The sequence below is a fragment of the Trichechus manatus genome, unplaced genomic scaffold (assembly GCF_000243295.1).
Source record: "Trichechus manatus latirostris isolate Lorelei unplaced genomic scaffold, TriManLat1.0 scaffold00033, whole genome shotgun sequence".
Classification (NCBI taxonomy): domain Eukaryota; kingdom Metazoa; phylum Chordata; class Mammalia; order Sirenia; family Trichechidae; genus Trichechus; species Trichechus manatus.
The window spans coordinates 8,355,492-8,370,167 of NW_004443969.1; the positions used below are offsets into that span (position 1 = coordinate 8,355,492).

The 14,676-nt window shown below is 39.4% G+C and overlaps 1 protein-coding gene across 7 annotated transcripts in view; it reads left to right on the plus strand.

The window, feature by feature from the left end:
• Positions 1-14,676, plus strand: part of MGAT5 (alpha-1,6-mannosylglycoprotein 6-beta-N-acetylglucosaminyltransferase) — a 450,048-nt gene that overhangs the window by 306,874 nt on the left and 128,498 nt on the right. For all 7 annotated transcript variants that reach the window (XM_023730183.1, XM_023730185.1, XM_023730187.1 and 4 more), the window contains 2 exons: positions 507-641; positions 6,981-7,114. In XM_023730183.1, the coding sequence (XP_023585951.1) occupies positions 507-641; positions 6,981-7,114 (269 nt within the window). The remainder of the gene's footprint in view (positions 1-506; positions 642-6,980; positions 7,115-14,676) is intronic.

Sequence of the window (14,676 nt, forward strand, 5' to 3'; positions counted from 1 at the left end):
GTGGGTGGGAGGATGGAGGAGTGAGTGGATGAATGAGTGAGTGAATGAGTGGGAAGGGTAATGAAAAAGTATAAGCCATAGGACCAGTTTTGTAATACAGTCTGGTTAAGGAAAAATTGACCTAAGAGAAATAATTAGGGAATGGGGAAAGACATATTTTTAGAGCTTCTCAACCCCAAGTATTACATGCTTGCAGATAGAAAAACTCAGACAGGTTAAGTAACTTGTCTAAGGTCTCATAGCTGCTAGTTGGTGGAGGCAAATTCAGACCTAGGGCTTTCTTAATTTCAGAGGCTGTGCTTGTTTTTTCAAGAGTCAGGATCAGGGCTCTAGGTGGATTTTGATGGGTGGGGAGAATCTGGATAGGCAGTATATTTTGAAGGACCATGCTGCTGTCTTTGATGACATTTCTTTGAATGCTTATTTGCCGATTAAAGTTGCCAAGTGTAGTACCTCGAAGTAAATGACGCCTTTTCTTTTCTTCCTCTCCTTTGCCCTTTCTCTAGAATAATGAAGAAGGTTGTAGGAAACCGATCTGGCTGCCCAACTGTAGGGGATAGAATCGTTGAACTCATTTATATTGATATTGTGGGACTCGCTCAGTTCAAAAAAACTCTTGGACCATCCTGGGTTCATTACCAGTAAGTACTACATACTGTTCTTCATATTTTTAGAGCTCCCCAACCCCAAGGATTACATGCTTGCAGATAGAAAAAGCTTATCAAATACTGTCTTTTGAACTCTGTGAAGTATGTTTCTCAGTTCTAACTGAAATTCAGATTCTTCACAGTGGCTTTTTACCTTCAAGGGCTATTCATTATTTTCATTGATTTCTCAACGATAGAAAACAAGTGTCCCACCTCCTTTTTGCCTTCCCTAATACTTAACATTCCTCTCCCAGCACACCCCCACCAGTCTCCTCTGTTTAATCAGATAATGATTTTGATACAGTACGGGCAATGTCATTTCTTGTCTTCCTTAGGTTTGAGATGATGATTCAGTTCTTGTACCTTTGCCTTCATCGGTATTCTTGTCATTCTTGGAAGAGAAAGCCAGGAATACCTTGTCTGAAGGCTGGGTCTTGCACTCTTTAAGATAAGCCTCATGCTTAATATGACTAGGGTGACTGCCTTTGTTCCTTGAAATACTAGCTGCATGTTTCCAGAAAGTGGGTTTGGGATAAGTAGTATTTGAAATGACTTTACATTATTTTACATGGCACACAAACATGGCACTAAAACTAAATAACATTGAATTGTATAATGAGATTCATTAATTTTTCAATTTTATTTCAACCTTTCTGAGAAAAGGCTTAATTTAATGCTAATATGTCTTCAACACTTATTTTAACACTTCAGTGCGTTTTTAACAAAGTGAGAGTAGCTATAAATCTCAGCTTTCAGCAGGCCTTTGTATCTAGCTTGAATTTAATAATACTTTTTTTGAGGGACTGTATTTTTTTTGTTACCTGCCATTTATTGCAGTTGATACTGGTTTTCATTTATCGTCTTGATAAAAGTTTGCTTTAAAAAAAAAAAATGTTCATAAAGGTGAGTAAATTTAAATGAACATTATATGTTATATGATTGTATAAAAGGTAAATGAATTTGGCAAAAATTGTGACTATAGATAAACATTGTACTAACTGATAGTGAATGTTGACTTATAGTTGGAACTAACTTCCTAAGAGAAGATGGAAAATTTCTCAATTATTACAATGTGGAAATTCCTCCATGCATTTCTTTTCTGTTGTTAGTGGATAAAGAAGATGATTTGATGTGTTCTTCTGACTTAACCAATAATTAAATCCTAATAGCCTAAACTGGAGTTCCTGGTTGGTGCAAACAGTTAAGCACTCAGCTACTAACTGAAAGGTTAGCAATTCATACCCACCCAGAGGTGCCTCTAGAGAAAGGCCTGGGATCTACTTTCTAAAAATCAGCCATTGAAAACCCTATAGAGCACAGTTCTACTGACACACATGGGGTCGCCATGAGTCAGAATCTACTTGATGGTGACTGGCTTGGTTTTTTGTTGTTTTTTTTAAATAGTCTAAACTAGATCTCTGTTTTTCAGGTTAGTTTAGGATTTAATGTTAACATTAATCTCTGAAGTTATGGCAGATTGGATGCCCTTTAGAAATTAGAAGAAAATTAAACTGAAAATATTTAGAACCTTCTCAAAAACAGAGGGAGAAGAAAACCACCCGTTGTCTGTAGAGTCACCCACAGTGATTTCCTCATCGGACAGTGAAATACTCATGGACGGGGGGATGGCTTTGACTGAATAGAGACTGTCTTCATGTCATTTTGGTGATAGTTTCATACAAAAAAATTAAAAACTTGGTTTGAGCCATAATCACAGACTGCCTTTTTCATTAGTTTTTTTTTTTTTTTTCCTGGTTTGTTTTTTCCTGAAATCTTCACGAATCACAGACCACCACATTTCTTCTCAATTATATGGAAATAACCGTCTTTCTTCTTGGTTAATAAGCCATACTAAACTTTGTTTTGTTTTGTTTTTTAGCTACAGCATTAAAAAAAAGAAAAGCAGAGTCTGTTGCTTTCTGGTGTTTTTCAAATGGCAAGCATCTGATGAATGTGAACAATGAATTGGGCAGTACAAACATCCCAAGACTCACATAACCTCGCTATTAGGAAAGGCTGTTTGGACAGAAAAATGTTCTCAGTGGTAGTGTTTAGGTCGATTAAAAAGAGCGATTTCATTACTAACATGGTCACTGTTGACTGGTATTTGATTCTTGTTGGATGAAAAGGCACCATCTTGGGTTTGACGATATAGTGTGATGTTTATTCTGCCTTTCTTTATAATAAATCATCCACCTTAGGGATATTAGCTGGCCAGAGGTCCATTGATACTTTAGCTTTGCAGTCTTTGTGGTGTGAACAAGCTAAGATTTCATCAGAAGACCAAGCCAGCACTCTAGAGCTTTTTTTTTGCCCATTTTAATCTCTTTCGGAGATTAGAAATTGACGGGATTTTCATCTTGGTTTGGATCAGAAGTCAATATCTTGGTTAATAGTACCGGTAAAACCAATTAGATGGTATGAATTTCATTAAATGTAAAGTGACCATCTGATCTTTCATCTAAGGAGCAAACACTTGATGCCCATTGATTTTGGGGAAATATTTACAAATTCTGTCCAATTTTTGTAGGGACCCAGGAAGTTCAATTAAATAAACAGATGTTAAATACAGGTAGTCTCCAACTTATGACAGTGTTCCATTCCAATGACTCCATCGTTAAGTCAGTTCTGATGTAAGTCAAATACTTTTTTTTTTTTTTTTTTTTAGTTTTCATTATTATTGCCTTTTATTATCAGTATCTTTATAAATCCAATCTTTATTTGTCTGTGGGGGTTGGAAACATTACGTATAAACTTACAGATACGTTTTGACATTGTATGTAATACATATTACTAACGATAAGATGTACCAAACCAAAAAAAAAAGTCATAAATTCAGTTCATCATAACTCGAACAGGTTATAAATCAGGGATTATCTGTATCTAGATGTGATCCTGTATTCTGCTAAGTATTGTAAAACTCATACATCTCTTTTCTTCACATGAAGCCTTTGCTTAGCATTGAAGACCATATTAGTTTCCTAAGGCTTCCGTAACAAATTACCACAAACTAGATGGATTAAAGCATCAGAAATTTATTTTCTCACAGTTCTGGAGGCATAAATTCCAAAAATCAAGGTGTTGGTTTCGTCCCACTGTCTCCAAAGGCTCTAGGGTAGAATTCTTTCTTGCCTCTTCCAGCTTCTTGTGACTCCAGGTATTTCTCAGCTTGTAGCTGCAAAACTCCAGTTTCTACCTCTGTCTTTACTTGGCCCTCTCTTCTTCTGTCTCTTATAAGGACACTTACCATTGGATTTAGGGCACATCTGGATAATCCAAGATGATTTCCTCTTGAGATCCTTACCTTAATTATATCTGCAGAGAATATTTTTCCAAATAAGTTTACATTCGCAGGTTCTGGGAACTTAACATCTTTTTGGGGGACCACTGTTGAACTCACTACAAGATAAACAGGAAAATAAGGTGCAAGTAGTCCAAGGTACCATGTTTTACATGAAACTCCAAATTAGAAAGTAAGTCTGTCTCATAGTAGAGCAGCTGAGAGTATTTAGAGTGTTCCAGGACTCAACTTGGCATTGATGTAGCTGTCCCTGTTGGAGGAAGGCAGCTGCCTCAGGCATCAAGGCAAATAAGCCATTAGTCTGCCCTTGATGCTCCTGACACACAAAAGACGTTAGAGGAACAGCATAAATATTAACACAAGCACAATTCTAAAACCCACAGATTTAAAAAGTGATTGAAAAAGGAAATCTATAATGTCGAACCTCTTGTCATCAACAAAGATCAGTCTCCTGCCCCTGGTTTATAAAATAAACCGCAGTAAGACAGAAAATAGATAATTCCCAATCCCAAGCCTGAAGTTTAAGGTCGTAGAGTCACGTCTGAAAGTCTTCCCATCATTCCATAGCCTTCCATTGTGAAGAAGCCTAACATCACATGCCTTATATCTAGGCGCTGTACAAAACCCCAGTCTTTCAGGAGTTAAGCTCCTACCAGGCATCTTTGCTTGTCATGGTTTGTTTTAATTATCCAAATTAAAAATAACAATAATAAAACTCCCGATTAAAAATATAATCACAAGCCAAAGCTAGAGAGCTAGAGAGGAACACAGAGACCCTTAGAAAGATTGAATGGCAAATAAGTGGAAGGTGGCGAAGGTTCCTTATGATGAGGTGGTTAGTTTCTCCTTGCTGTGCCCACAGGGAGTGTTGAATTCCTGGGCTGACAGAGGGGTGCTGGCAAATTCCAGCTGTAGTAGGGAGCTGACATTCCACAGCCTGACCTGTAAGAGCCAACTTTTGCCCATGACAGTGTGTGTTCCTTCCTTCGCCCCATCCCTCTGACGGCGACCTTCTGCAGAGCTGCCGCTGTTGTCCCCACTGCTTTCTGAACGCTGTTGTCTTTCTCTGAAGAAATATTCTGGTTCCAGCCCATTCCTCTTTTATCTTATTTTAAAAGGAAAAGAAAAGAATGTTAAGAAATGAGAAGACTTATTAAGAAGAGGAAAGAATGCTCTGAGCTATTCAAAGAGCAGGAAAAACAGGCGCTGATCAGTTCCTTTAGGTCCCTAGCTTGCTTTTTCCTGAACTTTGGGCCCCCATTTTTGTCCTCCTATTGGTTGCCATGCTGATGGCACGTTCTTGGTGATACTGTGAAAATTGCCACTGTGATGAGAGCGTGTTCAGTGAGAGCCACACAGAAATCCAAAGCCAGGAACACTTTCCGTGGTCAGCGTGTGTTTCACCGTGTGATGGTGGCCCACCCTCCCTTTCTTCCCCTTTCTTTTTGTCTCTTTCTTGTCTAGACAAATGGTGGTGATCTCTGAGGAGAAAATGATCGCACTAAAATGACAGCTTTACTATTGAGTTCTCTTCCTGGAGAATTCAATCTAGTGTTTGGATTTTCTTTCTTTTTTTCCTGACTAGCACATTGAAGGAAAAATAAAAAGTTGAAAGAATGGCATCCTAATAGTGGAAAAGGAAGAAAGAAACGGAGTCAGATGCTTAAAAATCATTGCCTTCATCTGATTCTAAAATGTAGGCTTTAATCTTTATTGACTTTCGTGCTTATGGGTCCAGTCTTTCAGAATTATTATTGGTGCCTAAAGGCTGGTCCCCAGGTAAATTTACATCTATGTTTTGAAGAATAGTGATGAAATAAATGTAATAAAAATCAACAAGTTTTGTTTCAGTATTGATTCCTTTGTTCTAATTGGTCATTCCTTGTGTGCTCTAGAGCAAGGGCAGGCAAACTTTTTGTAAATGGTCAAGAAGTAAATAGCTCTGCGGGCTATCTGGGCTCTCTTGCAGCTACCCAGCTCTGCTGATATAGCACTAAAGCAGCCACAGGTAACATGTAAATGATTGGGCATGTCTGTGTTCAAATAACACTACATTATGGATGCAGAAATTTGAATTTCATATAATTTTCATATGTCATGAAAGTCTTTTTTTTAATCCATTACAAAATGTAGAAACCATTTTTAGCTCTCAAGTCATACACAAGTCAGTGGACCAGATTTGGCCAAGCCCTGATCTAAAGCTTTGGTAGAGTGATCTAATGAAACATCTTCAGATTCATTTCTTCAGGCTCAGGTGAAAGGAATACATTTCTGTTACTACCAAAGGCTTGAATATTACCACTGCCTGTTGAGCAAGATTCTAAGCTTTACTTGATAGAGTAAACCAAATACCCTGATGAAAATGCTGAATGATTGCTGGGAGAGGTAAGCATGCCGTACGCTTTAAGCAGAACAGGACCTCTAAATGTGGTAGCTCTTTGCTTCTTCAACAGCTGTTCATTAAGTACCTGCTCTAGGCTCAGCCCTGGGTGGTGCAAACGGTTAGTGCTTGGCTGCTAACCAAAAGGTGGGTGGTTCCAGTCCACCCAGAGGCACTTTGGGAGAAAGACCTAGCAAGCTATTTCCAAAGAAGCATCCATTGAAAACTCTATGGAACACAGTTCTAGTCTGACACACAGTCGGTGGCCATGAGTTGGAATCAACTCAACGGCAACTAGTTTTTATATGCTCAGTCCTGGCTAGGTGCCAGGTGTACAGCAGTGAACACGGAAATCCGCAGTCCTAGCTTCAACGGGACGTTTTTTTAGCTAGTATTTGAGAAATCGCTTATGCTTTAGTCAGCTCATCTGAAGGAAATGGTAGCTGTTATGCGATGGCTGAGGTACTGAAGTCACACAGGTAGATGTTTGATATACAAGCTCTTCTAAAACCTCTCTACTCCTGCGCAGTAGTATTTCTAACTAAAACTATTTGTTCTTAGTCATCTTTGAAGAGGGATTAGAGCTTTGCCCTTTTGCAGTTTGGGGTCAAGGCTGTAGTTTCAAACTCATCACTTTTTTTTTTTTCCCCAGGTGCATGCTCCGAGTCCTAGACTCATTTGGCACTGAACCAGAATTTAATCATGCTAATTATGCCCAGTCTAAAGGCCACAAAACACCCTGGGGAAAATGGAATCTGAACCCTCAGCAGTTTTATACCATGTTTCGTGAGTATTCATGTTTCCCCTCTGCTTTCTAGAATGCCACCCAAGATGGATGAGAAAAATAAATTAGACAGACATCTATTTGGGCTGTGATTTTCAGGGCCCTTAGCTCTCAAGGTGTACACCATTGAAAATTTTCCTTGGAATGAACTGAATTTCTTGGATTGTAATTGAAAGGCCGTGTAAGCGTTTTGTGAAAAGCCTTGGAGATGTTCTGGAGAAATACGTTCAATGTGAAGTATCAGTAGAAACCTCTTGGGAAAAGACTTTGGGTTGGTGTTGGATTGGCAGGCTCTAAACACGCTCCACACCACAGATGCCGGTTAGGTTCCACCTCTGTTCTTAATGAGGTCTTCCATGTGGATACATTTTCCAAATAAGTAAACTTTAATTATTTAAGCATCAAACCTTTAAAAAAAAATTAGCTTTTTTTAATGGAGCCATTTTAAACCCTGTTTCATATTTTACTGATTTCTTAAATACTGGAACGAAATGTCACCTTCCCTTGCTGACTTGGAGTCACTGTTGTCAATAGTGGTTATAATTATATGAGGTAATGTATAAAACCCGTTGCCATCAAGTCGATTCCGACTCATAGCGACCCTATAAGACAGAGTAGAACTGCCCCGTAGGGTTTCCAAGGAGCAGCTGGTAGACTCAAACTGCCAACCTTTTGGTTAACAGCCAAGCTGTTAACAACTGCACCACCAGGGCTCCCATATACTGATAGAGCACACTAAAAGATAATGAACTAACTGACCTCAACTACTATGTTCTTATAATTTTTCTATTTCTATAGTTTTCTTTTGCACATTCACCATTTCTTACTGCTGCTATCAGTTTACCTGCCTCTAGCTTCATTTCCTAATTAGCTGAGGGCTGTTAGTGAAGCCAAATAACCAAATTTGATAGTGTTTGTGCAAAATGAAGTTATTGTTTAAGTCAACAGACCCTTAGTGAGATGATATGAGTCTTCTTCTGGAAACGAAAGTGTATGAGTTAAACAGCAACTTGGATGCTCAGAGTGAAGAATTCCCGTTTTCCAAAATTATTAGAATAATTTTAAGCTACTGGTTTCCATCAGAGAATTAATGTCTGAGATTTGAATCTGTTTCCTTTGTTGAGTCAAGACTCAAGGGACCCCTGTCCTTCAGGACAACCACGTGGTTGACCTTCCTCCTTGTGTGCAGCCACTGGAAGATGCCTGTCTGCGGGCTCAGTAAATGTATCATAGCAAGCACATTGAACTAATCCTTGGGTGTTAGGTCTGAGAAGGGAGAATTAAGAAGGATTAGGGAAAATGGGAGAACAATTTTAAAAATTAAAAGTTGGTTTTTACATGTTCTTTTTAACTTAGAGAGATTTGTGAGAGCAAGCTGTAGACAGTGTAAACATTATTATTATTGTTCTTGGAGCTATATCATCCTGTTATTGCAACCTGTCCCTGGGGCACAATATTGGCCATATTAGGTGACAGATGGCTGTCAGCATGGTGAGGCATGGTCAGAAGTTAGCTGGTGGCTTGACTTTGCTGTGTAACTTTTAGGGACTGGGCTGAGGTGGGACAAAAGAACCTGAGAAGTAACCTTTGCGTATGTCAAGTGACAGCAAATGTTAGCTCTGTCCGTAACGTACAAAACTGCCTGAATGATATGATGTGTATATACCCACCACGAGGTGGTGTTTGCCTGAGAGGCATTTCCAGAAAGTGTGTAAAATTCTCTTTTAGAATGTTGGAATTCTGAGTCCTGAGTTCTAATCCATCCTTCATGGATGGAGGATTTCAGCACTGTTGGTTGAATTAAATGAATTTCACTGCTTAAAATGTAACTAAAGACAAAAACATGGATTAATTCCTTTTTAACCTGGGAAACCTACGTTTCCTAACCATGACTAAGAATTCAGCAGGAATTGGGAAAAAAGTGATACATTTAACTACATTTTTTTTAAAGGAACTGTATGGCAAGAACAACAACAAAAAAAAAAAAGTACTGTAAGCAAACTATATCACAGGCAGAGGGTTAATATCACTTGTATATAAACAGCTTCTAAATACTGAGAAGAAAAAATCTACAACCCAGTAGAAAACGGGCAAAACATACTAAAGTTCTAAGGAAAAAGAAATCATGGCCCCAAACATGTGAAAAGATGTTTAGCCATTCACAATGAGAGAAATGCTTTTTAAAACTGTACTAAGATGCCAAGTCCCACTTATTCAATTGGCAAAATTCCAAAAGTTTGACAACATGCCTATTCTGTTGGTGATAGCAAACAAAGCAGGCCTTCACCTACCCTGGTGGTGGGAATGCCACATGGTATCACCCCTGTGGGAGGGTATTTGCCTAGATCTACCTATGCATTTTTTCTTTAAATGAGCAGACCTATATCTATGAATCTTTCCCAAAAATACACGAGCAAAAATAAGAAATGACATGTACATAAGGCCATTTCTTATGGCTCTATTTGTAATAGGAAAAGACTAGAAACAGTCTAAATGTTCATAACAGGGGACTGAGTGGATATATGAATTCATTGACATAGTTACGTACTATGTCACTGGAGAAAGGGATGAGGAAGGCCTCCACTGATACAGAGGGTGATATCTAGGGTATATTCATAAAAACCAAGGTGTAGACCAGTGTTTAGAATTATTCCCCTCTGTATAAGAAGTGGGTACGGAAGAGGGTATGTGTGTGTGTGTGTAAATTTGCTTATATTTTCAGAAGAACCAATGGAGGGATAAATAACAAAATAATACAGATGATTACCATTGGAGGAGGGATGTGCAGGGACAGGTATAGAAAGTAGATACTTCTAAATGTTCCTTGTTTTGACTTTGGAACCACGTAGATGTTTTACATAATTAAAAAAGAAAAATCAAAATTAAAAAAAAAAAAAAGCATTCACTAAACATTGAAACCACCACGGGTCAGTTTGTCATACTGTGGTGCCTTGCATATTGCTGTGATGCTGGAAGCTATGCTACCAGTATCTCGTCATCAAAAAGAGCATTTCAGGATTGATTCTGAAATACAACGCTATCAGTGATAGGATAATATCCATATGCCTACAAGGAAGACCAGTTAATATGACTATTATTCAAATTTATGCACCAACCACCAAGGCCAAAGAAGAGGAAATTGAAGATTTTTACCAACTTCTACAGTCTGGAATGGATCAAACATGCAGTCAAGATGCATTGATAATTACTGGTGATTGGAATGCGAAAATTGGAAACAAAGAAGAGGGATCAGTAGTTGAAAAATAAGGCCTTGATAACAGAAATGATGCCAGAGATTGCATGATGGAGTTTTATCCGAGACCAAAGATTAACAACCTGCGTTATGCAGATGACACGACCTTGCTTGCTGAAAGTGAAGAGGACTTGAGGCACTTACTGGTGAAGATCAAAGAGTACAGCCTTCAGTATGGATTACACCTCAACATAAAGAAAACAAAATCCTCACAATTGGACCAATAAGCAACATCATGATAAACAGAGAAAATATTGACGTTGTCAAGGATTTCATTTTACTTGAATCAGTAGTAATGCCCGTGGAAGCAGCAGTCAAAATATCAAACGACGTATTGCATTGGGCTGATAAGCTGCAAAAGACCTCTTTGAAGTGTTGAAAAGCAAAGGTGTCACTTTGAGAACTGAAGTGCACCTGACCTAATCACCTCATATGCCTGTGAAAGCTGGTTAATGAAAAAAGAAGACATTTGAATTACGGTGTTGGTGAAGAATATTGACTATACCATGGACTACCAGAAGAATGAATAAGCCTGTCTTGGAAGAAATACAGCGAGAGTGCTCCTTGGAAGTGAGGATGGTAAGACTTCGTTTCACGTGCTTCGGGCACGTGATCAGGAAGGGCCTGTACCTGGAGAAGGACAGCACGCTTGGTAAGGTAGAGTGTCAGCGAAAAAGAAGAAGACTGTCAATGAGATGGATTGACAAGGGGGCTGCAACAGTGGGCTCAAACGTAGCAACGATTGTGAGGATGGCACAGGACCAGGCAGTGTTTTGTTTGTTGTACGTAGGGTCACTATGAGTCAAAACTAACTCGACGGCACCTAACAACAACAATACACACTGAAAACAGATGGAAATAAATGAAAGAAATGAACCTAACTATCAGGCTGATGTTTATCCCTCACACAGAGAAAATAATGAGTTCAGATGACTTTAAGACAAAGTATTTTGTTTAAAATTCTTATATAATTCTTTGAAACTATTATTGGTATATTGAAGAAGTTAAGATTTTCAGTATGGAAGTATGTAAAAGTATAAAATTACTTAATACTTTAGAAGAATAAAATGGAAGAATTTAAGCATAGAGTCTGTAGTCTTCAATTTGAATAGAAATAATCACTATGAACTGTTTTTTTTTTTTTTTTTTTTACTCTTAATAAAGAAAATGTTTCCTAGCTCTGTACTTAGAAAACACCTAACAGTAAAGACAATCCAGCAGCAATGAGTATCCTCAGCACTCAGATTGGGATTCCCCTAAAAATACCTTTTCCCACTAGAAGGAACCACCTCCTATGGTGAGTAGCTGATTCCAGGTCTGAGGCAGGAAATGTTCAAAATGGGACATTGTGTCCTGCCAGAAAGCAAGGAAGCTAACAAAGACCACTGGGTGGCATCAGAAGGACACAGGAGCCCACCTGTAGGGGCTAGCACTCTCCAAAGATGGAATTTTGAGCATCAAAAAGAACAATGACCACAGTGGATTGAAACCAGATGAAAAATAATTCATGAGTCCATCATTATACTCCAGTCAGATTGTTGCTATTGTTAATTGCCACCCAGTTGACTCCGACTCATGGCGAGCCCATGTATAACATGTCCTGTGCCATCTTCACAATCACTGGTATGCTTGAGTCCATTGTTGTGGCCACTGTGTATTTTGAGTACCTTTCAACCTAGGGGGCTCATCTTCCAGCACTATTTGGGACAGTATTCTGTTGTGATCCGTAGGGTTTTCACTGGCTACTTTTCAGAAGTAGATTGCTAGGCCTCTTCCTGGACTGTCTTGGTTTGGAAGGTCTGCTGAAACCTGTCCACCATGGGTGACCCTGCTGGTATTTGAAATACTGGTGATGTAGATTCAGCATTGTAACAATACATAAGCCACCACAGTATAACAAACTGTCAGAAGGGTGGTGGGCTCCAAACAGAAAATCCAATCAGTCACCTTTGCAAGATGCTAGGACACCAACTCATTACTCTGAAAAGTAAAGGAAAAGAATCTAGCCTTTATCCTGCCTCTCTAGGACAAATTATATTTGAAGGCAATCAAATAGTTGATGAGAGAAAGTTGTTAATTATAGAGAAATCACAGCTAATAAATGCAAGAGGTGTGATAGAACTAGAAAATCAGCATTTTAAAACCCATAATGAGCAATGGAGCAAGGCAGTGATCATCAGTGGTTGATGGAAAAATTCGTGTGGATGAGACTGTCTTGAGTGAAGGAAATAGGGCAAAGAAGCAGTCGGAGGCCTTTGTCATGATGAGTTATGTCTGGGCTGGAAAATTTGCGGCATGTTGAAAACTGTCTCCTGCAGCCTGCTCTCCAGAGCCTGCCTCACAGAGAACTTGGCTGCTACCTTGAGAAAGGGCCCTTCCTTCCCACATGACAAAGGAGCTGGGTCCAGTCTAGCCAGGCCTTTCCCACAGAATCCTCCATTCCCTCATCCACTGGGTAAATGTGGCCATTCTAGAGGTCTGAAGGGTATAAGAAGAAAATGGGAGAAGTTATATATATTCCTTCTTAATTAAAAAAAGAAAAAAAATTACATATACAATAAATGGACTAGAGTCCCTGGGTGGAGCAAACAGTTAAGCACTCGGCTACTGCCCAAAAGGTTGGAGGTTGAAGTCCACCCAGAGGTACCTTGGAAGGAAGCCCTGGTGATCTACTTCCAAAAAATCAGCCATTGAAAACCCTATTGAGTACAGTTCTACTCTGACACACATGGGGTCTCCATGAGTTGGAATCAACTCAGGGGCAACTGGTTTTTCTGGTTTTTAATATATAAAACCGAAATAACTAAATCTGATGTTGTCAGTTGATTCTGACTGATGGCAACCCCATGTATTACAAAATAGAATTGCTCTATGAGGTTTTTTTAGGTGTAATCTTGATGGAAGCAGATTGCCAGGCCTTTCTTCCATGATACTGCTGGGTGGATTTGAACCACCAACCTTTGGGTTAGTAATCAAGTGCAAACTGTTTGTGCCACCCAGGGACTTTTTATTATATGGACTGATAGTAATCATTACATAATTGGTGAATAAAAATGCACATATATTGAGGGCATACTCAGACTTTCATGCACTTAGGTTGTTGTTTACAAATGGGGTGCACAATTAAAAGTTTGGAGACCACAGAAATAGAGTATTATACTTGTAGAATCATGTTTTCTTCAGGTTCAGCTATCCTGTTAGCATTTAGCAGTGTTCTGATATGAGTGCCCACCCTCCCCCGCTACAAAAAAAAAAAAAAAACCAAACCCATTGCCATTGAGTCAACTCCAACTCACAGCGACCCTATAGGACAGAGTAGAACTGTGCTATAGGGTTTCCAAGGAGCGGCTGGTGGATTTGAACTGCCGACCTTTTGGTTAGCAGCCAAGCTGTTAACCAGTGTGCTACCAGGACCCCAATATGAGTGCAGTGCAGATAAAATCTGGGGAAGACAAGTTAGAGAGGGCCCAGAAGGTGGGAAAAAACTCAGCATTAGTGAAGCACCTTTCATAGCAGGGAAATGAAGTACTCTGGACCAGATCACTTTTGCACTCTTGAATACTCATGATTTCCTTCTCATTGTAAGGCTACTTCTATTTCTCCTCTAACTCGTTTCTTCACTTAGTTGGTGGAGTTTCTACAAGTTGAAAAACCTTTATTTTCCTCATGGTTTTCCCCCAAATCTCAGAAGCTCCCTGGCACCATTCTCTCTGTGTATTTAGTTTGCAACTGGGCATGTTAGTGTTTCTCAACACAGACTGCCTGATACTTTTCTAAGAACCTTCTAGAGGGAACAGGTGATTCGACAACAGGAAGACTCTTTGACTAGAACTGCCTAGTCATGTATATTCCAGAAGCTGAAAAGTCCAGTTGTTCCTCTCTCTTCGTTTCATTGCCTGCCCCTCGTCCCTGTGTTCCCCTCTTGTCCAGACTCTGGCATGGCCTTTGAGCTAGGCTTTCATACCACCACTAGAGCTAGCTCCTGAAAGCTCATCTAGGATCAAGGTATTTCTCCTCAAAAACTGCAGCACCTTCCCTTTGCCTATGCAGTCAAGCCCGAACTCCCTATCAATGAGTTCAAGACACTTGGCACTGTGGTCTTGAGCCTCCCTTCCCTTCTATTCTCCCACCACATACCTCCCCAAGCCCTGGCCCCAGCTTCACCCACAGCTTGCTAGTCTCTGAAGGTGCCACACAGAAACACCTCCTTCAAATCATCCTTATAGCAAAATGTTAGACTTTTTCTTTAAGGCTCTATTTGAGTGACTTCCTCAGTCTTTTGAATAAAATTTAAAAATAATAATAGTTAGA